Source organism: Nycticebus coucang, chromosome 18 (genome assembly GCF_027406575.1).
Source record: "Nycticebus coucang isolate mNycCou1 chromosome 18, mNycCou1.pri, whole genome shotgun sequence".
In the NCBI taxonomy this organism is placed as follows: domain Eukaryota; kingdom Metazoa; phylum Chordata; class Mammalia; order Primates; family Lorisidae; genus Nycticebus; species Nycticebus coucang.
In genome coordinates this window covers 4,324,904-4,352,451 of record NC_069797.1, presented here as the reverse complement: position 1 = coordinate 4,352,451, position 27,548 = coordinate 4,324,904, and the positions used below count along the sequence as shown (strand labels likewise).

The 27,548-nt window shown below is 39.2% G+C and overlaps 1 protein-coding gene and 1 pseudogene across 5 annotated transcripts in view; one reads left to right on the top strand and one right to left on the bottom strand.

Moving 5' to 3' along the window:
* Nucleotides 1-27,548, bottom strand: part of LOC128570679 (rho GTPase-activating protein 15-like) — a 333,490-nt gene that overhangs the window by 81,090 nt on the left and 224,852 nt on the right. For 4 of the 5 annotated variants that reach the window (XM_053570057.1, XM_053570058.1, XM_053570059.1 and 1 more), the window contains one exon: nucleotides 20,933-21,022. In XM_053570057.1, coding sequence (XP_053426032.1) covers nucleotides 20,933-21,022 — 90 coding nt within the window. Of the gene's footprint in view, nucleotides 1-20,932; nucleotides 21,023-27,548 lie in introns of those variants that run through there. The other variant, XM_053570060.1, reaches the window with a different exon arrangement.
* LOC128570676 (methionine aminopeptidase 2-like) lies at nucleotides 25,474-27,087 on the top strand (annotated as a pseudogene).

The following is a 27,548-nucleotide window of genomic DNA, read 5'->3' as shown; positions in this document are numbered from 1 at the left end:
TTCCTCCTTCTTCCTTCCTTGCAGAATCCCATTTTTATCCCCAGCAGCCTGTGCTACCAAACTCCCAAGTTTTCATTCTTCTTTCAAACTGTGCATCATAATTTTCAGCTGACTCTTAAGAAGCATACCAGACCAAGTAAATATTAACAGAGAAACACTTAGGAAAATCTTAACTGAAAATTAAATTAAAATCTTTACTGGCCACCTACAAAGTATCTGTTTCCTCCTCCTTCCTGGCAAAATCCCATTCTTCCCTAGCTTAGGAAATGGCAACCTGACGTAGTTCTTGCCAAGGAGATGCAAGAAGAAAGACATCTCTGGGGGGGGGCATCTCCTCTGACACAGAGAGGCAAAGTTTCCCTTGGAGAAAGCTTTCTGCTCCTTTACTCTGCCCCCTTCTTTTTGGCTGGAAGTGAAAGAAGTGAGGGCAGACACACAGCAGCCATGGAGAGACCAACGCGGGCTGAGGCCCACAGAAAGAGGGGAGCCTGGGAAGGCGGAAAAAGTGGGTTCCTGGGAACGTTCTAGAGCAGGGTCACCAACCCTGGACGGCCTACCTCAGATGCCTTGTCACGTAAGAAAAAAGCTCCTGTTTACCTTAAATGAGTATTATTTGATCAGCAAAAGGCACCGATTTTTGAGGACTCTAAACAGTCTTGTTTTACCATGCCTTTTATGTAAGAATTACCTTACATTCTTATGGCTATTACTTAGAGATTTTCAGACTTTTCTTATGGTCAAAGAATGCTATTAAGCAAATCAATGCATGGCATTTACTGGGATGGAAAGTGGGAGAAAGAGCTTGAATGGAGGTTTTCCATGCTTAAAAAAGAGACCCATGGACAGGAGACACTGGCCCTCCCTGCCTTGCTCATGTGGATGTGAGGCCTGAACTGCTGCCCCCATCGTGGTGCAAGCCCACTCACGAAGTCTACGCAGAGGAAAGTAGAAGTGTCCCAAGAAATGGAACTGGGACCACAGGATTCAATTAGTCCTGAAGATCATCCGACCACTGAACTTCTAGTATATGAGCTAATACATGATTTCACTATTTATGCCAGTTTGAGTCAGTGTTCTGCTACCTGCCAACAGGAACATTCCAACTGCCTAAAAAGTGAAAGGCGTAGTCCACTGAGAGAACAGAAGCTGGTGCAGTCCACTCCACCACCACACCCACCAACAAAAGCCCTCCACCTCCACCCGCCACCACCAGCACTTCCAACTCCAGGAGTGCCCTCACTTCTTACACTTCCAGCCAAAAAGAAGGGGGTAGAATAAAGGAGCACAAAGCTTTCTCTTCTGTGTCAGAGGAGATGCCCTCCCCAGAGATGTCTTTCTTCTTGCATCTCCTTGGCAAGAACTACATCAGGTTGCCATTTCCTGTGCTAGGGAAGAATGAAAAACTGGGAGTGTGGTAGCACAGGACCCTAGGGATAAAAATTTCACCTCCAATTTCCCCCACCTCCATGACCAACATCTTCACCTTCACAACAAGCACCATCACCATCACCCCCTCCACTTTCATCTTCAACTCCATTGTCACCTCTGCCGCCATTTTCTCTACCACCATCCATACCATCATCATCACCTCCACCAACCCCAACATCACCACTACTTCCTCCACTGCCACAACCCCCAGCACCTCCATCTACCTTAGCCACCATCTCCTCCCTCATCACACCACCTGCAACATCACCTTTACCTCCACCTCCAACCTCTCTACTCTACCACCGCATTTACTTTGCCTGTCCAACAAATTTCCTCCTCATTTCCTAGTGCTTAGGTCTGCTGCCCATAAGAGAAGTCCACAAAGTAAATTGGGTATTTTATCTCCCATATGTCAAATGTGTTTTTATTAACTTGTATGTCTTCTTGCTTTTTTGATACCTACTTTTTTTATTTTTTGAGACAGAATTTCACTGTTGCCCTCAGTAGAGTGCTATGATGTCATACCTCACAGCAACCTCAAACTCCTGGGCTAAGGATCCTCTTGCCCCAGTCTCCCAAGTAGCTGGGACTACAGGTGCCTACCACCATACCCACTAGTTTTAGAGAAGGGGTCTTGCTCTTGCTCAGGCTAGTCTTAAACTCCTGAGCTCAAGAAATCCACCTGTCTCGGCCTCCTAGACTGCTAGGACTATAGGCATAAATCACTGCACCTGGCGGATCCTCCTTTTTTTTTTTTTTGAGACAGAGTCTCAACGTTGTTGCCCTCAGCAGAATTCCATGGCCTCATACCTCACAGCAACCACAAACTCCTGGGATCAAGTGATCCTCTTGCCTCAGCCTCCCAAGTAGCTGGGACTACAGGTGCCCACCACAACACCCAGCTATTTTTAGAGATGTGGTCTCACTCTAGCTCAGGCTAGTCTCAAACTCTTGAGCTCAGTCAATCCACCTGCCTCAGCCTCACAGAGTGCTGCAATTACAGGCATGAGCCACTGCACTCAGCCCATGACGCCCACTATTTTAATATTTGTCTCTAAGCTTTCCTTTACTCAATGGCCATAGTTCATGAAGCAATCAGTCAAAAAAAAAAAATCAAACAACATAGATTTAATGAGGATAATATCTGTCATGTTTGATATTTGGGGGAATACAAAGGACATGGGCATAGTGAGGAGATGTGATAGTGGCCTTGGGACCAGCACCTCCACTGACACTGGAGAGATAGAAGAGTGAACACAAAGATACCCAAAGACACGCTAGAGTCCGGGGTGAGGGGAGCAGCCACGTCCCCAGGGCATGAGGCTCACCACTGCTGCCTTCTCCTGGCTCTCACACTGGTGCAGTGAGCAGTGGTGATTGGAATGGAAGTGAGAAAGGCACCCTGGGGTTGATCAAGACAAGCTATAAAATTTCAAGCAATCTTGTGGCATTTTACATTATTGCTCACACCTCTTTGCCTACACACTTAGAACCTGAAAGGGAGGAAGGGAAAGAAGTGAAAATGTATTTTTTTTTTTTTATTTTTGGGGATTCATTGAGGGTACAATAAGCCAGTTACACTGATTGCAATTGTTAGGTAAAGTCCCTCTTGCAATCATGTCTTGCCCCCATAAAGTGTGACACACACTAAGGCCCCACCTTCCTCCCTCCTTCCCTCTGTTTCCCCCTCCATAACCATAATTGTCATTAATTGTCCTCATATCAAAATTGAGTACATAGGATTCATGCTTCTCCATTCTTGTGATGCTTTACTAAGAATAATATCTTCCACGTCCATCCAGGTTAATACGAAGGATGTAAAATCTCCATTTTTTTTAATGGCTGAATAGTATTCCATGGTATACATATACCACAGCTTGTTAATCCATTCCTGGGTTGGTGGACATTTAGGCTGTTTCCACATTTTGGCAATTGTAAACTGAGCTGCAATAAACAGTCTAGTACAAGTGCCCTTATGATAAAAGGATTTCTTTCCTTCTGGGTAGATGCCCAGTAATGGGATTGCAGGATCAAATGGGAGGTCTAGCTTGAGTGCTTTGAGGTTTCTCCATACTTCCTTCCAGAAAGGTTGTACTAGTTTGCAGTCCCACCAGCAGTGTAAAAGTGTTCCCTTCTCTCCACATCCACGCCAGCATCTGCAGTTTTGAGATTTTGTGATGTGGGCCATTCTCACTGGGGTTAGATGATATCTCAGGGTTGCTTTGCTTTGCATTTCTCTAATATATAGAAATGATGAACATTTTTTCATGTGTTTGTTAGCCATTCGTCTGTCATCTTTAGAGAAAGTTCTATTCATGTCTCTTGCCCATTGATATATGGGATTGTTGGCTTTTTTCATGTGGATTAATTTGAGTTCTCTATAGATCCTAGTTATCAAGCTTTTGTCTGATTGAAAATATGCAAATATCCTTTCCCATTGTGTAAGTTGTCTCTTTGCTTTGGTTATTGTCTCCTTAGCTGTACAGAAGCTTTTCAGTTTAATGAAGTCCCATTTGTTTATTTTTGTTGTTGCAATTGCCATGGCAGTCTTCTTCATGAAGTCTTTCCCCAGGCCAAACCACCTAATCTTTGATAAACCAAACAAGAACATACCTTGGGGGAAAGACTCCCTATTCAATAAGTGGTGTTGGGAGAACTGGATGTCTACATGTAAAAGACTGAAACTGGACCCACACATTTCCCCACTCACAAAAATTGATTCAGGATGGATAAAGGACTTAAATTTAAGGCATGAAACAATAAAAATCCTCCAAGAAAGCATGGGAAAAAATATTTTTTATCACCATGCCAAAGATGCTCTGTACCTTGACGTATTTTGGATATTATAGTATTAATTGCCATATCATAAAGTAGAAAATGGGACTAGCCATGCTGTTAAGCTGTTCTTTTTATATTTTATTATTTGGAAAATCAGCTTATTGTTTTTCTAAAAATGGAACATGTTCATTGTAAAAATTTTAACACTCTAAAAATGTTGAAAGAGTAAAATAAATATAAATTGCTGCCCACCAACCATGACCATGAAAACCACAAAAATGAACGCAAATTGCAAAAAACTCAAATTGAAGTAATTAGAATTTATCAACACATTCTCGTTACTGAGAGGGAGATGAAACGTCAGTATACCAAAGTCCATAACCTCTCAATGCATTCTTTAGAAGTAGAAAACCAAAATCAAAAACAACTTAGTGTTTGAATCCCGGTAAGCCAGAGCGCACAGCCCCTCCCTGGAATTGGCCTTCTGTGAACTTAAATTTTTCCTCTCTTTAATCTCAAAGTCAAAATGCCCTCCTTTCAAGAATGCTAAGACATTTCACTTTTGAGATAAAGTCAAATAGAAAAGACCAGAAAAAAGAAAACAAATTAATTCTGCACCTGGGTAGTGTTATTTTTTTCCTTGCTTGGACTATGTACCAACTTCAGTCAGATCAACTCTTTCATGGAATGAGGCAGAGAATAAACTAACAAATTTTTACACTTGATCTTAGCCAAAAGGTCAAGAAGTGATGAAACTATCAAATTTTTAAATATATTTTTTATCATGATAAAAAGATAACTGTATATGCCAACTTTTCTCCATAGTGGAAATAATCCATTTCTATTTGTGAGAAACTGAACTCAACCTTACATGAAGTAAAGCTTTTTTTACTATCATATTCCAGAGAAATTTTATCTTCCCCAATCTGAATGATGCTGTTTAAGCAAGTAAACATATTTTATGACAAGTCAAATTAATCAAATATTTGATTATGCCTCAGTAATGACAATATTTAACATGACAGAAAAAAACTTGGTATAACATTTCAGGTTACCTGGTAACAAACCAGGTAACATTTCCAAACATTTGTTGGAATATAAAAATATATTTTTATATATAAAAATATATTTTTATATTCCAACAAATAATTAAAATTTGTTTCTCATGAACTCAATGTTTGACTTCTGAAAAGCAATTCACTTAATTTTAAAACATTTATATTTTCTTTGGGCACGTTAACTGTTAGGTCTACACAGCAAGAAATGACAGTCTTTTTACTCCTTTTCTCAGTTGTTGATTAAATGTCTTCTGATAACTCATTTTACCTTCTTGTGTCTTGGGTCACAAAAAATGTTCAGGATCACTTTTACTGAACTAAATTACTTCAGTAAACATGAAAATATTAAAGTAAAATGTAAAAAATATAGAGCATTTCCATTTGCTGAGCTTTTATTTTCATTAATTATAGGTAAGAGATGTAAATGACAGGATTTTGTTTCATACTTCAATACCATTTTTTAAAACAACAATGGTCAGTGGTAAGTTTATAATTGAGAATTTTTCAGAACTCAAAGGGAAGAAAGACACACATCTAGTCTACCAGGCATCCTAAACATTCGTTAATCTGCCATTGAACCCTATGATACATAAATTTGAATAAAACTTTTTCTTTTTTTGAGACAGAGTTTCACTTTGTTGCCCTTGGTGGAGTGTCGTGGAGCCATAGCTCACAGCAACCTCAAACTCTTGGGCTCAAGCGATTCTCTTACCTCAGCCTCCCAAGAGCTGGGACTATAGCCAAAACACCTGGCTATTTTTAGAGACAGTGGTCTCACTGTGGCTCAGGCTGGTGTCAAACCTGGGAGCTCAGGCAATCCACCTGCTTTGGCCTCCCAGAGTGCTAGGATTACAGGCGTAAGCCACTGCACCCGGCCCAAATAAAACTTTTTCACAGAAAGGAAAATTCTAGTACTTCCTTTATGGCATTACAATAGTTTTATTCAAGTGAGGCCTGAAAGTGTGTTATTCTAAAAACATGCACGAATTTACCATATACCCATATGAAAACCTGTAACTTGGCATGAAAAAAAATACGACCATAAATGTTAATCACTTAGAATAGAAAGAAAGCACCATTGTTGACTGAACTGGGATCTGTCCTAATTAGAGTAATTATCATCTGGCACTACCAGGAAGTTGGATGTTTGGAATTAATCAGATCCTTAAGTCCCCACTTATATTAACATGTGGATTTGAGACTTTCTAAGAAATTTATATTATTAATACTTTGTAGAACTCAGTTCAGTTTTTCTTGTAGAGTTCAGAGCATTTCCCTATCTTCATCTTTGCATCAGAATCATCATTATGAACCATGTATTATAAATGTAACACTCATACTAGTTAAGAAAACATTCTGGTCGGTAACCTGTTGAATAAACAATTTTTAAAACAAAAAATGCTTACCACAAAATAAGCTCGTTACGTTTTTATGAAAATAGAAAGGTAAAATAAAAATTTTCATACTATCTTAAAAATGAGGAAAGCATCAGCCAGTCCACTTACAGTGAGCTCACAGAAATCGAAGCTATCCAGACTTTTGCTTCTGGGCAGTCTTCCCTTAATTCGTCTTAAAGAGGGTTTTCCTTGGCTGACACTAGAAGTAGCACCATTAGGATTTTCAGAGGATGGCGTTACCATGCAAGAAGGGGAAAAAATTCTTAAGAAGGGAGGTTTATAGGCGAACATTTACTTGAGGATAGCTTTGAAAATGTCATGCTCCTTTTTTTCAACCAGAAGGTGAAGAACTACAATAGAGCTAATTCTACCAGACACCCTTACTAAGTATTTCTTAGCAGCTGTCTAGTTTAGAAATCTTAACAGACTTCAAATACTCCAACAGTAAGATTCATTAAAAGTCAACTCTGCAACCATCAAAGCAGCAATTAAGAGGAGGCTGAAGTTTCCAAGTAACTTAGGGGCGTCTGCTTCCCCCAGGTGGTTACTTTCCCAGCACTCAGTCTGGAGCCTGGCACCCGGCACTAGTCAGCTTAATTATGGTGTACATCCCTGATACTGTTCAGCTTGCTTTTGTTAAGCACGAAAATAGCTCTTACAAATTTGAAGGTAACAGTCAACACTAGGCTGGGTATGGTGGCTCATGCCTGTAATTCCAGCACTCTGGGAGGCCGAGGTGGGTGGATTGCTTGAGCTCAGAAGTTCAAGATCAGCCTGAGCAAGAGTGAAACTGTCTTTACTGAAAATACAAAGACTAGCCAGAAGTTGTGATGGGCATCCGTAGTCCCAGCTACTCAGGAGGCTGAGGCAGAGGGATGGCTTGAGCCCTGAAGTATGAGGTTGCTGTGAGCTGTGATACCGTGACACTCAACCCCAGGGCAAATGAATGAGACTCTGTCTCCAAAAAAAGAAAATGAAACAAAACAAAACAATTCAGAATAATTATGAAATCAAGAAAACACAGGTAAGAAGAAACAACAAATAAGCTATTAGTCATTTGAAGAGCACACACTGGGATACATGCACATGAGCGCAGACACACACTCAAGACCAGCCTGTGCTCATTTCTAAGTCAGTCTGGTGGCAGCCTTAGAGTAAACTAGGTAGCAAAAGGATGCCCTGAGTACCTGCAGGATAACAGCTCCTGTCTTAGAAATAATAAAGTTGGGGCGGTGCCTGTGGCTCAAAGGAGTAGGGCACTGGTCCCATATGCCAGAGGTGGCGGGTTCAAACCCGGCCCTGGCCAAAAAAAACTGCAAAAAAAAAAAAAAAGAAATGATAAAGTTTCTAAAGTAATAACAGTAATTTCTGTGGTTTATGAAAGTCAGTTTCCTTATTTTATGTTTCCTCTTTGTCAATCTATGTTCAAATATTGATCAACTTTGGTGACTTATCTAATTTTTTATATTTAAAATGTTGTCTGTTCAAAGAAATATGAAATATCTAGGAATATACCTAACAAAGGAGGTGAAGGACCTCTATAAAGAAAATTATGAAACCCTAAGAAAGGAAATAGCAGAGGATATTAACAAATGGAAGGACATACCATGCTCATGGCTGGGAAGAATCAACATTGTTAAAATGTCTATACTTCCCAAAGCAATCTACCAATTCAACACCATCCCTATTAAAGTACCAACATCATACTTTCAAGACTTGGAAAACAGGATTCTGTGTTTTGTATGGAACCAGAAAAATTCCCATATAGCTAAGGCAGTTCTTAGTAATAAAAACAAAGCCAGGGGCATCACCATACCAAATTTTAGGCGGTACTACAAAGCCATAGTGGTCAAGACAGCATGGTACTGGCACAAAAATAGAGACATAGACATTTGGAATCAAATAGAAAATCAGGAAATGAAACTAACATCTTATAACTACCTAATCTTAGATGACCCAAATAAGAACATACCTTGGGGGAAAGACTCCCTATTCAATAAATGGTGCTGGGAGAACTGGATATCCACATGTAAAAGACAGAAACTGGATCTGTACCTTTCTCTATTCACAAAAATTGATTCAAGATGGATAAAAGACTTAAATTTAAGGCATGAAATGATAAAAATCCTCAAAGAAAGCATAAGAAAAACACTGGAAGATACGGGCCTGGGGAAAGACTTCATGAAGAAGACTTCTGTGGCAACTGCAACAACAAAAATGAACAATGGGACTTAATTAAACTGAAAAGCTTCTGTACAGCTAAGGAGACAACCAAAGCAAATAGACAACCTACCCAATAGGAAAGGATATTTGCATATTTTGAATCAGACAAAAGCTTGATAACTAGGATCTATAGAGAACTCAAATTAATCCACATGAAAAAAGCCAGCAATCCCATGTATCAATGGGCAAGAGACAAAAATAGAACCTTCTCTAAAGAAGACAGACGAATGGCTAACATATGAAAAACTGTTCATCATCCCTATATATTAGAGAAATGCAAATAAAAACCACCCTGAGATATCATCTAACCCCAGCAAGAATGGTCCACATCACAAAATCTCAAAACTGCAGATGCTGGCGTGGATGTGGAGAGAAGGGAACACTTTTACCCTGCTGGTGGGACTGCAAACTAATACAACCTTTTTGGAAGGAAGTATGGAGAAACCTCAAAGCACTCAACCTAGACCTCCCATTTGATCCTGCAATCCCATTACTGGGCATCTACCCAGAAGGAAAAAAATCCTTTTATCATAAAGACACTTGCACTAGACTGTTTATTGCAGCTCAATTTACAATCACCAAAATGTAGAAACAGCCTAAATTCCCCCAACCCAGGAATGGATTAACAAGCTGTGGTATATGTACACCATGGAATACTATTCAGCCATTTAAAAAGATGGAGACTTTACATCCTTTATAGTAACCTGGATGGAAGTGGAACACATTATTCTTAGTAAAGCATCACAAGAATAGAGAAGTATGAATTCTATGTACTCAATTTTGATATGAGGACAATTAATGACAATGACACGGTGAGGGTGGGGGAAGGGCAGAGGAGAGAGAGAAGCGGGGAGCGGTGGGGAAAGGAAGAGCAGAAAGAGGGAAGGAGGGAGGGGGTGGGGTCTTGGTGTGTGCCACACCTCTTGGGGGCAAGACACGATTGTAAGAGGGACTTTACCTAACAAATGCCATCAGTGCAACCTGGTTTCTTGTATCCTCAATGAATCCCCAACAATAAAAAAAATAAAAAAGAAATAAAATGTTGTCTGAAAGGTATAACACAGGTCTCTAATGGCTTAAAAAGACACACAAAATGGACTGGTAACAAAATAAATGATTTCTACATTAATAAGACAGAATAAATACCATAAAACAGACTAGTTTAGGTGTAGCTACAGTTTAGAATAAAAGTAAAACTTCCACAAGTTAAAACATTTGAAGAGTATAGAAAGATACAGAAATGGAAAGTTAAAGCTGCCACCTTCTCCCTCATCTCAAACCTCCCTCCCTTTTCCAAAATCAACCACTACTGACAGGTCGTCCTGCACAACCTCCCAGACAGATGCCTATTCTTACCTATGCCTGTATTTATTTCCTTTTAAATTTCTGTAGTAAGGTGACCACATTGTTCATGTTTTCTACACCTTATTTTTTTCACTTAATAATAGACTTTGAATAGTCTATAGACTATTTGAATAATAGACCCTTTGCATAATAACCCCTACAGAACTATCTCACTCTATTGAATGGCTAAATAGTACTCCATAATATACAGTAGATGTAACACAAGTTACTTAACCTCTCCCCCACTGAGGGACATTTAGTTCATTTTCAAATGTTTGCTATAAGACCACAAAGCAACAAACATCCTTGACATCTTTGGGCACAAGTGTAATATTTACTTAGGAAAGATTCCTAGAAGTAGAAATGCAGGGTCAGAGGGAGGCGCTTTCTAAATATTACTGCCTTTCAAAAAGGCTGTACAAATCTGTACCTTCATCAACAGTGTATACGAATGCCTACCTGGGTGCTGCTGCAGGGCAAAAGCTTCCCTGAAAACAATGAACTTTATTCAAAAGAGGGCACAGGAGAGGGAAAAATACAGTCATAACAATATATGAGTCAACTTTTCTCCTTATTTCTTCTCTCTCACTTTATTTCGAAGTGCTGGTAGGTGTAACCAAATTTTAGGAAGTTACTGCAAACATAATTTTTTTGATAAATAAATCTATCTTGTATTTTTCATAAGTTTTTCTCTCACCTGACTTAAAAATGCACTGCTATTTTCTCTTTTTTCCAAATTTAAAAGCTCCCAGGCTGGTCTTGAACTCTTGGGCTCACATGATCCTCCTGCCTCAGGTGAGAAAGATAGTAGGAATTTGTATCCACCAAATTTTATAAATGTCTGACAGCAAAGAAATTGGTTAGAGTTAATTCGACGTAATACCAAATCCAAAGACAAAATAAAACAGAAAAAAAAGATCACAAATATAACTAGAAGAACGAACCCACCCCTCCTTACCAGGATCATCATAAAAACTTTTGGTCACCAGGAGAGTTGTACTGGTACACACCAGGGGGGTATCAGCTCTGGACTCACCCTGCACACAGACTCTGCAAGAGTACCTTGTCTTAAGAATTTAACCAGGCTATGATCTATGTTTTTTCTAATGCTACCCACTGAGCTCCCACAAAGTCATTTAGGCAATTTTAAAGTTTTGACCAGGTCTCTGAAATGAAGCTAAGAGGTCAAATGATAAGAGGCATGTGGCAGGCCAGGTGCAGTAGCTCATGCCTATAATCCCAGCACTCTAGGAGGCTGAGGTGGGTGGACTGCTTGGGAGCTCAAGAGTTTGAGATGAGCCTGAGCAAGTGAGAGACCCCATCTCTAAAAACCAGCCAGGTGCTGTGCCAGATACCTGCAGTCCCAGCTATTCTGGAGGCTGAGTCAAGAACATCACTTGAGCCGAAGAGTTTGAGGTTGCTGTGAACTCACGATGCCACAGCACTCTACTGGGGGCAAGAAAGTGAGACTCTGTCTCAAAAAAAAAAAAAAAAGAAAAAAGAAAAGAAATGCACCTCTTTGCTCTACAACCCTAGTTTTACACTAGCCCACGTTCAATTAAATTCAATAAAACCTTCATGAGCTACACACTGACTACTGATTTTAAAATTAAAATCATCACCGACTATCCTGATTACTGACACCTTTTTTTCTGAAGTCAGCTTTCCTTTACTTATTTTTTTGAAAGAGTCTTAAGCCTAAATCAAGCCAGTGGAATGCCTAGGTGGCCACTGGGATTCCAGATGGCATATATAAATGCTAATGGCATGCAATATATACGCCTATAGATAATCAGCAATGTACACTAATAACTTCCAGCGTTTTTCTTTAAGGATGTTCTCTTCCCATTACCTCATTAACAGCTTCCAGGTAGCAGGAACCAAAACGCGTGCAAATAAAACACAGTCTCTGACAATGCAATTGTAATCTTGCAACTTACTCCCTTTGCCCTTGGAACAGCCCAATCTTGACTACGTACTCAACATCAGCAGCAGCAAATGACTTTCTAGAAATAACAGAAAACGCATCCAGCGATGATAAACTGTTCGCTGTCTGCAAGGCCACCTGGCTGGAAATTCTGAACCAGAGCTCGCTGGAATGAAGCTTAAAGGACAACTGTGCGGAGGCCGGTGTCCGGGTGCGGCCGCCCGGGGCCTCCGGCCGCTGCTTCGCCGCAGCGCGCGTCTCTCGGTGTCACCTGCCTCGGGATCCACACGCGACGGCACCCGGCCGAGGGGCTCGGAAATGGCTGCTGCGCCGCGCGCCGTCGGGCCAGGCCACGGCCTCCTGCCTGCACCACCGGGCCAGGTCCAGGTCCGGCCCACGCCCCCCAGCGGCCCCGCTCCGGCTACGACCCCGTCCTGGCCCCCACCCCGTAGCCCCAGCGACCCCGGCCGGCGCCCCCCTGACCCGCCCCGCCCCGCGGCCCCCGCGACCCGGGCCGGCGCCCCTCTGCCGTCCACCCCACCCCGCGGCCCCCGCGACCCCGGCTGGGGCCCCTTGGCCCAACCCGCCCGCGCGGGACGCGGCGGTGCCCGCCCTCACCACAGCTTCCTCTTGAGCGGCAGGAGGCTGCTGCGGTTGGAGGGGGTGACGCCAATGGCCGTCTGCAGCACCGTCAGGTATTTCTGGTACTTCATCTTGTCCCCGCTCCGCTCTCCTGCAGGGCCCCACCGCCACCGCCCGCAGACACAACTCCTCCAAGCGCCGCATAGATCAGCTCTGGGCCATCCGCCGCCGACACAGCCGCGGTGCGTGGCCGGCTCCGCTCCCGCTCCCGGCGCCGCCGGCGCCGTGCGTGCCGGGCCGCTGTGCGTGAACCGCGGCTCCCGCCGCCGCCCGCCCCCGCCCCCCGCCCCCCGCCCCCCGCGAGCCGGGGCCTCCTCGCAGCCGCAGCGGGGCCGAAGTGCCGCCGCCTGCGCCGCCCACGGCACCGCCTGGGCCCCACGCTCCGCGCGCATCCGGGGTTCAGCGGACGACCGGAGCTCGTTTCAACCATTCCTAGTCCAAAAGAATCCCAAGGGCACACTTACAGAGCAGAGAATATTTTATTTATAATGACCACCGAATGACTTGTAATGGTGTGATCTGCCCTTTATATTTATATATAGTACACGCTCCATATATATTTTATATATATGCACACACATGCAGTTCTTACTTGGGTGGTACCGGACAGTGAAAATGGCTGTGAACTGTGCAAAATTGCCTTAATGGAACAATTAAGAGTTCCATGACCTTTAAAATTTTTGTCAAAACGTGCAAAACTCACTTAACTGACTTTTACAAAAATATTGTATAGGGAAATGAAAAAATAGAAAAGCTAATAATTTAATGCATTGCAATTTAAAGCCTTAACAGACATTGAAAAATGAAAGTGCTTTCTTTGTAAAAAAAGCGCCTGTGGCTCAGTGAGTAGGGCGCCGGCCCCATATGCCGAGGGTGGCGGGTTCAAACCCAGCCCCGGCCAAACTGCAACAAAAAATAAAAAAAAATAGCCAGGCGTTGTGGCGGGCGCCTGTAGTCCCAGCTGCTCGGGAGGCTGAGGCAAGAGAATCGCGTAAGCCCGAGAGTTAGAGGTTGCTGTGAGCTGTGTGATGCCACGGCACTCTACCCGTGGGCGGTACAGTGAGACTCTGTCTCTACAAAAAAAAAAAAAAGTTATCAAGAGTAATTTGAATAGCGTTTGTTTTCTTCTAGTGTGACTGTTACTATGTACTGAGAGAGCATCTTTCCTGTACCCTTGGGAAAGCATCACGTTTGGATCGCACTCAACATTTAATCCAGCGTGCTTCTAGTGTCGTGCCATGGGCTCAGACAGTTCCTTAAATGTAAAATTTTTGTGTGAACATCTCACTTCCTTTGGGACATCTCATCCTTGTCACAACCACTTTCCTCATCTTAGTGTGCGTTCAGTGAATTCCACCCGCTTCGTAGCTAGAGTCTCTGGACGTCCACCTTCCCACAGTTGTCTATTCTGTGGGACTTCATTTATGTTCTATTCAAATGCCACTTCAATTCCATCTTTACCTTTTTTTGTTTCTTTGTTACACATTCATCTTTGTTAACCAATTCCCTTACAGTGATCCATTTTTATACAGTGCTGTGTGGATTTATCACTTAGAGAAATGGAAGCAACACAATCTCACCCTTTGCTGTCAGTGTCTAAATGAAATAACAGATGTGCAATGTCAGATCACTAACAGACTTTGAAAGAGCTGCTGTGGTTGGTCACTAATCCTGATAGGTACCTGTTATTTACATAGGGATTTGTGGACTGAAGAGCTAGCCACAAAGTTTGTACTGTATGCATTTGCTCACAGTTAATATGCCACAATAACTGAAACGTGAACCATTTTATTGAAGGGCTGGTATTTTTTTTTTAAACCTAAATGGCTGACATCAGGCATAGCTAAAATGGAAAAGCCTGGAGAGCCCATAGTATTAGCGTGTGTGTGGGAAGAGTACCACCTATGCGTTCACCTCCAAATGATAGCAGCTTTGAAAACCAACAGACTAAATGTACTAACATTCCAATTAAAAGGCAGAGATTGGCAGAATGAATACAAAACTATGATCTTACCATCCCTTATAGTGTGTGAAAGAGACACACTTTAAAGACACAAGTGGGTTGAATGATGAAAAGATAGGTTCCATGCAAAAAAGTAATTAAAAAGACCTGGAGTGGATATGCCAATGTCAGACAAAATAGACTTTTAGGGAAAAAATTGTTCCTAAACAGAAAGAAGGACATTTTATAATGACGAAGGGTCAATCCATCAGGAAAACGTAAGTTAGAAACACGCATATACATGAGTCCAAAAATACATGAAGAAAAAGCTGACAGAATTAAAGGGTGAAGTAGACAACTCAACAGTAATAGTTGGAGATTTCAACATCTTGCCTTTCACAATAGATAGGATGAGGCAGAAGACCAATAAGGAAATAGAAGACTTGAACGACACTACAAACCAACTGCAACCAATACATCTCTAGAACATTCCACCTCAAAACAGCAGAATACACTATTCTTCTCAAGTGCACGTGGAACATTCTTCAGGATAGATCATGTTAGGCCACGAAACAAGTCCTCAATATAATTAAAAGTACTGAGATCATACAGATTATTTTCTCCAATCACAATGGAATTAAATTAGAAATCAGTAACAGAAGGAAATTTGGGAAATTCACAGATACATGGAAATTAAACAAAACACTCCTAAATAATTATGAAACAAAAAAGAAATCACTAGAAACATTAGGAAAAAACTTGATGAATGAATGAAAACAAAAGCATGACATAAAAACTTTGACATAGCTAAGACAGCCAAGAAATATTTGTTAAATTTACATACTTAAAGGAAAATTGAAAGTTATATTGAAAAAGATGAAAGTTCTCAAATTTATCACCTAAGTTTCCACCTTAAGCCATTAGAAAGAGGAGCAGAGTAAACTCAAAAGCAAGGAAAAATTAAAGATTAGAGTGTAAATATATGAAATACAGAATAGAAAAAATAGAGAAAATTAACATAAACAAAAGTTGGTTCTTAGAAGATATCAATAAAAATGGCATACCTTTGGCTATACTAACCAAGTAAGAGAGAGAAAGAGAGAACTCAAATCACTGATTATGGAATGATAGAAAAGACATCACTACCAACCTTGCAGAAATAAAAAAGATTATAAGAGAATATTATGAGTAATCACATTCTAACAAATTAAATAATCTACATGAATTGAAAAAATTCCCAGAAAGATCAAGCTACTGAAATTGACTCAAGAAGAAACAGAAAGTCCAAAGAGAACTATAACAACCAAAGAGAGTGAATTGATAACAAGAGAAACTTCCCTCTAAAAAAGGTTTTGTCAGTTATGAAAACTGCTGTGTCTCCAGTATACAGAACAGTACCTGGTATACAGTAGGCATAAAAATATTTGCTTAGCTTGGATACTAAGTGAAAGACTTCATGTCTTTTCATAAAACATATTTTTCTAAAGAACATGACAAGCTACCTATATAGCTTCACATGTAATGTAGATAGATATTACAGGTGGAACGGCAACATCGCTTTATGAAGAACAAAAAATTTATGTTAGTTCTCAGAGGATAGCCAGTGCTTAGACAGAAAATAAGGGAGCTGCTTCAATGGCATTATGCAAGGCCTGAGGAAGACTCTTCCAACCTGCCTCCCAATAAGCAAAACATTCAAACCCAGTTGTCCGCCTTTTTCCAAGAGAGGGTCTTCCAACTTTTTGACATCTACCCCCAGTAAGAAGCATATTGTATACAGTGGCCCAGTAAACACAGACACACATAGATTATGCTCCCTCACCCTTCCCCCACAACTGAAGCAAATGTTTCTGGAAACAAAGATTTTACCTATTACTTGAATTGAACTTTTCTGTTTTCTTCTATAAATGTTAATCACAACCCACCAAGTTTATTTTTCGTCTCTTAATAGATTACTGTGGTTTGTAAAGCACAGGTCTAAGAGATGCCTGTGACCAACACCACTACACTTCATATCCTCTGTTACCTCGGTGGCTACCAGTAGTCCAAGGCCCTCCAGTCAGCTGCTAAGATCTGGACTTAATACTGTGTTCATCTCCAATTTCCATCCCTCCTAAGCTATCTCTGTACCCCCCTGAATGCCATTTCTGTAAACTTTAAGCCACCCTGCATCCTTAGCATTTTGTTTGAACATTTTTCACCTCCTATTTTGGCTTGAAGCTGGACTGTCCTTGGATTCATTGTTACCTGCTGCAGCCCCCATTGGGAGAAGGTATTTATTTCACACACCCCACATACCTCAAGGAAGTCCAGAATTTGGGATAAGTTTCTTCCTTGTTAGTACTGGCTCTTTTAAACCCTTCCTTCCTTTTTCTCCTGGCAAAAACTAAACAAAAATCAACAAGAAAAACCTAAAGCTGGATGCTTTGAAGTTTATTCCCTTAGACTACACCATCTTCTTCCCCTCTTCTTCCCCGTCATTCACTGGCTTCCTCTCCACTTCTATTTCTGGGATAATTTTTAATGACTTCATCCATGTGGGTGGACCATCCAATGTTCTTGCCTCTCAGTTCCTTGGCCTTGGCTCTTCCAGTGAGCTTTTCCCTGTCCTACGTCAGTCACTCACTCCTTTGCCCGTGCTGTAGACATGGGCTCATGAGCTCAAATGGTTGTAGGTAAGGCACTCGCCACCGATGAGCAAAGAGGCCAGGTGTTAGTTTCCAGAGAGTGGTAGAAGCTGTCGCCTCCCTACCTGGTGCTGCAAGTCTCTTTCACCCCCATAGAAATGGAGGTGTATTCTCAGGAGAAAGACTGGAGCAGCATCAGGTATGATGGGCTGTGCTACCAGAGTGAAGACGACAGAGCCACGGGACAGTTGTGTACTGCGTGACAAGATGTTAAGATTCTTTCTGCCTCCCAGCTCCAGAATGCTGGCAACCTCAGACAAGAGATTTACGGGAGATAACGTTTTTTTGGTTAAATCCATAGGTTTTATTATTATGATTATTTAAGCCATGTTTATACTGAACCTACAATTGTACCATGATTGCCTCATCTTTTCCTTATACCTTTATTTTACTTGAAATTAATAGTTGCCTTGTTTTCAACTTGTTCTTTTCCTAGAACCCGTGGGTGAGGGTTCACATATCTGCAACAATAACGTCAAATGCCTTGTAATACAGCTTCCCATACCCTCAAACCAGCCAGACAGTCTATCAATTTCATTTTTCCCTGGACTCAGGCCTCTGCCCATCTCTGAATCCACATTAATAGTTTGATAAGCTTTTGACTATAAAGGAAATTTAGCTTTTAAAACAAAGAGAAAATGACAACTTAAAGGTTTAAATGGGCATATACAAACAAATGGAATCCTTCCATTTTTTTAATATCACAAATGTGTTCTTCTGAGACTTTCAAGCGTATCTTAAGCACACACTATTTTTGTTTGTTTTTATATTCATTTTAAGATCAATTTCTCCATAGACATTGTAATTATGCAGCATATAATTGCTAATCCATCAACGTTTTGAAGACAGATTTCAAATTTTAAATTATTTCTAATTTGCACTTCTTTGATTTTTCTTGAACCAAAAATCTCAATAGTCATTTGCTATCTGTAATCTATAATTCATAGACTGAGATTGAACACCAAGCCTAATTCAAACTTGGAATTCTAAAGCTATTTCTGATATAGTACATCAGCTGAAGCTATGATGGTCTTTTTCAGTCAGAAAGGAACACTTCATTATTCTGTAGGTAATGAAACTCCTGCTCACACACACTCAAACACCCAACAATGCCTTAATACCATGTTTTTGAGACATAATTATGTTTATCCTGATCATTTGAGAGTTAGAGCAGCTAATGTATCTAATCAAATATTGATGCAGTCATCTAGATTTAGCTCTCCAGCAAATCCTTCCCAATGCATTTTTGTTAACAGAACTATAAAAGCTATTTATACTATTCTTCTCAAAAGGCTTACTCGCGTAGTCTGGATCTATGGATACATATTAGTAAATTTCACCACAGCTCATGTGTTCAGGTGATGAGAAGAGTTCAGCATGCAAATAATGAAGTGGTTCACCCCCTGCCCCAAAAAATATGAAGCAGAAAATTAAACTTGAATGTCTTTAGCTTTGTTATTCACAATATTCTTAAAATCACCTCTGATTCTTCAAACTACAGGGTACAATATAAAAAATAAAGCAGATAAACTGATGTAAGAACACCATGGCCCTATGGTCACTCAGTTACATTACAAACAAAACTAGCTGGCAACATTTTCACCTCCTAAAGCTAAAAAGTGAGAATGCTTTTTAATATCTTTGGAAGTACCTATATTTAAAAATACAAAAATCAAGTAGAAAATTGCAACAGGAGGTGGTTAGTCATGTTCAGAAAAAGATTAGGATGATACTATCAATATAGATGATTGAAATGCATCTCTCTCTAGGCATGTAAAATTATACATAAATATTTTTAAAGTTTTTCTTCAATATTTACAGCCTTGTATTCATCATACATAGTTGACTGTTATCCATATTTTTGGTCTAATTTAACTTCATAAGGTTAACAGAAGGAACTGAACAAGCCTGGCTTAGCCACTCTCTAAGAGTTTCTATTGCCCAAGAATTATGTCTATGTCAAATTTCAATATCTTTCTTTTACAACTTTGGGGACTATGTTGCTAAATCCTTAATACATAATAAGGCTCCACCACTGAGCTCACCTGATCTAGACCAGAGCTTTCATTTTGGTTGTCTAGGTTATTATAAAAGCTAGGATTATAATCTTTAAATTTTGTTATTTATGGCAGAATAATAAAAAAAAATAAGAAATTGAGAAAACAGGGTATATCACTTTAAAGCAAAATTTGTTTCTCTGATTCTGTACGGCCACATTTTAATAATTTCTGGCTTTAGAGCGTTGTGTCCAAACAAGTTGTATTTGATTTTCTTTTCTTTTTTTTCCTTTTTTTTTTTAAACACATGTTCTCCCCTTTCTCCCTTCCTCCCTCCTTTCTTCCCTTCCTTCCTCCTTTCTTTCTTTTTAAAGTTTACCATAAATTGACCCATCATAATTGCATATATTCTTTCACTTTCTTTTCTGATAAAAATAATTTCTATACCTAAATAGATTAAACTAGAACCAGAAAAACAATTTACTCCAGAATACATTAAAAATGTTTTTTGTTTTCTTTTGTTTTTTCAATGTGAACAGACCCAAATCATTTGGATTTAACTGAATTATCATGTGGAAAATATAGATCAGACTGGAAGCCAACTTTTCTCCCTCCTGTGAAAATATAGATAGGAAATGTCAGCTACCTAAGCTTCTATAAGACCTAACATATTAATTATCTTCAGCACAGTATTTAAGAACAGAAGAATTGGCTTCCCTTCAAAGGCCAAATGCCCTTAAAAGATATTTAATTAAAAAAAATGTAATAATCTGGATTCCTGGCTACTAAATAATATAAATTCTAAAATATACCTATAAAACTTACTGGTTACTTTGAAATTTCATATAAAAATAAAAAATATCAAGCTCCATGGTCTAAAATCATTAATTGCCACAGAAATCACCCTAAATTATATGATTTTGGTTAACATTATGTAGTTTTTAATTTCTCTTAAAGATTTCATATGGTTCTTTCTATTTAAAGGTATATTATTATAATTATTAATCATAATCATAAATGTTTTCTGAAAATTAAAGTATGCAATATGGAAAGATTCATTTTATCGATTCAGCCCTTTCCATCCTTTAAGTTACACTGGTGATATAATTAATGACTAAAAGGCAGGAGTGTCTATGAACAACAGTAGCTTATCATTAGTGACTCTTAGTTTCTGTGTATCTGAAAATTCTATATTAAAAGTATTTGTTAAGCATTTTCAAACTCCAACACAATTAAACCCCAAACCATAAAAGATAGCACAAAATTCAATGATCTGTGTGTAAAACTAATTCATGCACGACAGATATTTTGTGTTCAGATAGCAACTAATCATCAGGGGAAAACAACAAACCAAACACAAGATTCAACAAGTCAATTTTTCGTAATAACCTTCAGAAAACTAGTTCTTGCACATGAACACATCACAAGAAGGTAATCTTACTTTGATTACTCAAGAAAGCTCTGATTTAGAGGAAATAGGAATAAACTGAATATATGTAGCATTCTTACCTGAAAGACATTCTTTCTGCTTGATTTTTCCTTGGCCCATTCTATATGTGCCCCATACAAATCCACACTTTCTGCTTTGTGCCCAGTTTTCTGTAAACCAAAATGAAATAAGATTAAAAAGCATATAACATTGTAGATACATTTCAAAGAAAATAGGTTTTATTGAGTTAGTAGCTATACATAGTTATAATATAAAGCCTTGCTCCAATCTCCTGGAAACCTAATTTGAAGGAATTTTTCATTTGAGACTTTATAATTTTTTTTTTTTTTTTTTTTTTTTTGCCGTTTTTGTGGCCAGGGCTGGGTTTGAACCCACCACCTCTGGTATATGGGGCCGGCGCCCTTCTCCTTTGAGCCACAGGCGCTGCCTGAGACTTTATAATTTTTACCATATAAAATTAGAAGTCTATTTTTTAAATTATATCACTCATTATAGATAATATAAAAAAATAATATTTAAAATGTTGACATTTTGAAATAGTGTTTTTAGTAATTATTAAAAAAAGTTTAAAATCTGCTACTCAATAATGTGGAATATTGCTATTCAATTGATAACATAAAACCATTGTAAGTCACAAATTATTACACTTTAAAGGAAAAGAAAAATTAATAAATCATACTATAATGCGAAAAATTGTTAATTTTTAGTTTTGTGACTTTAGAAACGTTATTTAGAGCCTTGTTACATACATCATCTGAGAAGTGAGCAGGCAGATTAATTAATCTCAAAGACTCCTTTTAGGTTTGTGTTTCCTATATTAACAAACTCAGTAAATACTGTATTTATTGTACCAACTATGCCTTCTGGAAATTCACAATTTAGATATTAAGATTATACATGTAAGTATATGTATAATTTTATTTAATAAATGTAATACATACTAAATAGATTATAATGTATAGTTTCTTTATCATTACCCAATTACAGTGTAGATGTTAGTTAAAATTTGTTTTTATTTTGATAATTCATAATAATAAATTTATAGGAATATCATTTATATTTGCTGCTTCTTATTTTCATTTGATACAAGTGAGTCACACATATAATTTTAAATTTTCATAACTCCAATTATTAAACATTTTTAGTAACTAAAATTTATTAAAGAAAAACCATTACTTTATCAGTTTTGATATACATAGCCTATAATAGTTTTTTGGGCAATGTTTTCAACATGAACGTGAGCATAATACATAAAATAATAATATAATGGTAAAAATATTGAAAGATATTATCTGTCACATATGTTGCCTCATAACTATTTTGTCTAATTCTATGAGCTTAATAGAAATACTATTTGTCTGAAGCCACATCTCTGGAATTTTAAAAAATAAGTTGTGAGGGCTTTTGGGGGGGGACAACTGTATAATTTTTGTTCAAAACATTGTACAAGCCAAGCATAAGTTTCCTGCAGGATAAATTCAGTTGACAGGATAAAAGTTATAATATACCTGCCTTTCCCTTTTTTATTTAATAGTGACTTCATAAGAAATTCCTCAAGATTTGCCATCACCTTTAAATACCTCATATTTTGATCCATGAAAGTGTTTAATGATTTACCCACACTTTGCCAGCCAGGCGATTACTATTGTGGAAAATCTCAAAGTATGATTATGGTGTTCATTGTTAGGTGATTTGTGATGCAGGAAAATTAAAAACGACATCCTTCCTATAGAGTTAATTAAATTAGGTGATACTCAGAACCAACAAAAATAATCACTAATAATAACAAAGGGATTATCTTTTCTATATAATACAGTCTTATATGTAGTATTATATATATATTTTATATAACAAGCACTTTTTATGTGTCAAACCCTTCCTTAAGTTCTTTACAACTATTATTAATAATTCATTTAAATCTTACAGCAGCTTTATGAAGTAGGTATTCTTATTATTACCATATTTCAGGTAAGAAAGTGTGTCAAATGATTCGTTAAATTTCCTCAAGATAACAGAGCTAGAAATTGAGGGGCCAGGATTTAGATGCCGGCAGTGTTGCTCAGAGCCTATTCTTCACCACTACGCAGGGCTTGAAATTTGCCTATACGCTGTGCTCAGACTCATGCTTAAACATGTATGAATTTGGGGAAAGTTATGGCTTGCACACTAGACTCTAGGACAGGCATAGTGATCTTGCTTTTGTTCTTTTCTGTTAAACTTGATCTCGCAGTAGGTCCTTTGCCCTACCTTTTTGCCTAGAATATTTCCTGATCTTCACATGGCCAGTTCCCTCTTATCCATTAGGTCCCAGTTAAATGTCACCTTGTTAGAGGTGTTTTCTGATTGTCTTGTATAAAAGAGTTGTGCTTCAGTGCTCCTGGTTACTCTCTGGCTCACTACTTATTTTAATTTCGCTGCAGCCCTCCTCCCGACAGAAATTAACATATATATTTTTATATGCTGACCGTCTGTGTCCTACCCCCCCTCCATTTGAATTAAGCTCCCTGAGCTTGGGCCTTGTTTGCCTTTCCCTCCACTGTTTTTCCCAATGTGTGGAAGATTGCCTGGCCCATAGTTGTTGTTCAATGAGTATTTGCTGAATTAATGAATGAAGGAAAAATACCAAAATGCAACTATCATTTGTGATTTGGAAGGGAGACTTGGGTATCTTAAAATTCCAATTTTACAAAAATTAAGATTTGTATTTTTTTCCCAATGGGTATGAAGTCTTTGGTTTGTGATTTAGAAGTGACAAACGGTTTAATGGACTCATATTTAGATAGAATGTGGGATGTCACGGATCATTCACTGAGCAATTATTGTACACCTGCTGTGTATCAATGTGGGAGTCACTTTGCTGGGCACTGGGCCTCCAGGTTAAAGGAAAATATTGGCTCTTCTTTATGGATCCCATATTAGCCTCAGTATCTGTAATATTACCTATAGACTCCATAGGATACAGAGGAAACCTGCGGGTAAAAAGCATTCTAAGCTTTCCACAGTCTTATCATACTCTAGTGATGTCAATCTCGAAAATGTTCTTGTCAGCATCATGGACTAAATCACATGGCAGCTGGCTCAGGTTTCTTGCCCTCGGAACTCTCTCAATAATCTCATGGCATCATCCACTTGAGCACTTTCTCCACATCGCCCTGTCTCTTCCATTCCTCCTGATCTCATCCCTTCACTTCCTCTCCACTTCAGAAGTCTTTGTGCTGCTTCTCACTCCAAAATCCCACTTCCAGAGCTTTCCTCACTGCCACTATGTTGTCATGTGTGATTCTGAAGTTATTGAAATCGTCCACTTTTGTGCAGTCTCCCAGCCTCTCAAGCCCCTCTTGAGTTCACTTCTTTTGTGACCAGCAGTGGTCCCTGATTCAACAGTCAGCAACTCCCTCCACTGATACCCTTCTCATCTGCTTGTCCCTCTGTGATCTTTCTCATACCACCGAATACTGGACTAACAAGACCTCCTTCGGCTGGGTCTTCGACTTTGCTGGGTAAACTTTTGATGTGTTTCTGGTCCCTTTCTCTTCTTCCTCATGACACCTCTTTTCCAAAGCTTTGGGCCTCATTAGTCTGCCCCATCCAGTGATTTACTCCTACTTCACAGGCATCATGGAGTTTTTGTGCTGGAAACTTCGCAAATTTTCACACTTTTCATATTTAGTTTGTATAATTAAAATAAAAAAATATATAAACTTTAATGACAGCTTCCTATCTTGCTCTATGAACACTTTATATTGATATCTCATTTATCCCTTAAAACAATCTGATAAAAATATTACTATTGCCTTCAACTTACACATGAACAATCTCAAACAGGTAGTGACCAGGTGCCTTATGTAAGATCACACACTCAGGATGTTCCCCACCTGAGATATGAACTCACTTTTATCTGACTCCAAGTTCCAAGTCCTTGATCACAACAGAATACATGGCCTCCCCACCATACCTCTATCTTCCTCCTACTAGTTTATTTACCTAAAAATCAATGCCTTTTTTAGGTCCAAGAACAAGTATTCACATATTTTACTTTTTCTCTATAAGTGTCAACATTTCTCACTTTCCCTCTGGCTTCCAAATTCCAGGCCTGGATCTGTGACTCTTACCTAATGAACTTGCTTGCCTGGATATGACAAGTTGCTGCTACCAGTATCAACATTACCTGGCCCATCAGTGCCACATGGTCCATAAATGACCCACAAGGCATGCCCTGTCTTGCCCCAAAGGGAGCTCAAAGCTTATACCTCTCTAGTTCCTAATTTTATCCAATCTTGTGTCTTATTTTCTGAGCTGTCCCTTTCTCCTACTCTCAAATGGATTATATCATTTAGCTTGTAACTATGCTCAATTCAATTCTTTGTACCAAAAAAAAAAAAAGGAAAAGCAAGCATCAGCTCCACAACCTGACTTTTTCTTGGTCTTACCTATTTCCCTTTCATTATTGCCAGATTCTTCCTTGTTTTGCATTCACATTCTGTCTGATCATGTTCCATTCTCTCCTAACCACTGACATCTGACTTTTCTAAAAGGTCTTGACCATTCAGATCAACACAATCTGGTGCCGCTCTCATTCCCTCACACTCTCTCAGGCAACATGGCGGGTGTGGAGGAGGCAGCGGCCTCGGGAGCCACCTGAATGGTGACTTGGATGCAGATGACAGGGAGGAGGAAGCTGCCTCTATGGCTGAAGAAGCAGCCAAGAAAAAAAGATGGAAGAAGAAGAAGAGTAAAGGGGCTGCTGCAGTAGGGCAACAAGAACCTGATAAAGAATCAGGAGCCTCAGTGGATGAGGTAGCAAGAAATTGGAAAAACAAGCATTGGAAGAAAAAAAGAAAGAGATGATGATGATGAAGATGGAGATGGTGATGGGGATGGAGCAACTGGAAAGAAGAAGAAAGAAGAAGAAGAAGGAGGAGGAGGAGGAGGAGGAGGAGGAGGAGGAAGAAGAAGAAGAAGAAGAAGAGGAGGAGGAGGAGGAGGAGGAGGAGGAGGAAGGAAGGAAGGAAGGAAGGAAGGAAGGAAGGAAGGAAGGAAGGAAGGAAGGAGGGAAGGAGAGATCAAAAGTTCAAACAGACCCTCAGTTCCAATATGTGACCTGTATCCCAATGGTGTATTTCCCAAAGGACAAGAGTGAGAATATCCACCCACACAAGATGGGCAAACAGCTGCTTGGAGAACTACAAGTGAAGAAAAGAAAGCCTTAGATCAGGCCAGTGAAGAGATTTGGAATGATTTTCGAGAAGCTGCAGAAGCACATCGACAAGTTAGAAAATATGTTATGAGTTGGATCCAGCCTGGGATGACAATGATAGAAATCTGTGAAAAGTTAGAAGACTGTTTACGCAAATTGATAAAAGAGAATGGATTAAATGCAGGCCTGGCATTTCCTACTGGGTGTTCTCTCAATAATTGTGCTGCCCATTATACTCCCAATGCTGGTGACACAACAGTATTACAGTATAATGACATCTGTAAGATAGATTTTGGAACATGCATAAGTGGTAGGATTATTGACTGTGCTTTTACTGTCACTTTTAATCCCAAATATGATACATTATTAAAAACTGTAAAGGATGCTAGTAATACTGCAATAAAGTGTGCTGGAATTGATGTTCGTCTATGTGAACATCATAGACGTTGGGGAGGCCATCTAAGAAGTTATGGAATCCTATGAAGTTGAAATAGATGGGAAGACATAACAAGTGAAACCAATCCGTAATCTGAATGGACATTCAATTGGGCAGTATAGAATACATGCTGGGAAAACAGTGCCCATGGTGAAAGGAGAGGCAACAAGAATGGAAGAAGGAAAAGTGTATGCAATTGAACCCTTTGGTAGTACAGGAAAAGGTGTTGTTCATGATGACATGGAATGTTCACATTACGTGAAAAATTTTGATGTTGGACATGTGCCGATAAGGCTTCGGCACCCTTGCCTTCTGCCGCAGATGGCTTGATCGCTTAGGAGAAAGTAAATATTTAATGGCTCTGAAGAATCTGTGTGACTCGGGCATTGTAGATCCATATCCACCATTATGTGACATTAAAGGATCATGTACAGCACAGTTTGAACATACCATACGGTTGCGTCCAACATGCAAAGAAGTTGTCAGCAGAGGAGATGACTATTAAACTTAGTCCAAAGCCACCTCAACATCTTTATTTTCTAAGCTTTGTTGGAATACATTATACTAGAATTAATTTGCAACATGTTGTCTGTTTTAACCGTGGACCTTTGTAATACTTTTTATTCATGTTAAAAAAGAAGGAATTTGATCAAAGGCAAACGGTCTAATTAACCAAGGAAAAAGCTTTCAGGACTTTTCAAATGTTAACTGTTTTAGTTTCTCCTGTCTAGGAAATGCTATAAAGCTTAAATTAGTTAGGAATGACTTAAACATTTTGTTTTGAACATCTAAGGGATGCTTTTTGGATGTTTATATTGCCATATTCTTACTTGAATGCTTTGAATGACTACATCCAATTCTGCATCTATACTCTCTGGTATTGCTTTTTAACCTTCCTGGAATCCATTTTCTAAAAAAAATAAAGACATTTTCAGATCTGACAAAACAAACAAACAAACAAAAAAACAATCTGGTGCCCTTCTTTCCCATCAGCATCTTACCTGAACTCTGTATTCTGAACTCTGTATCGTTAGCTTCTGTT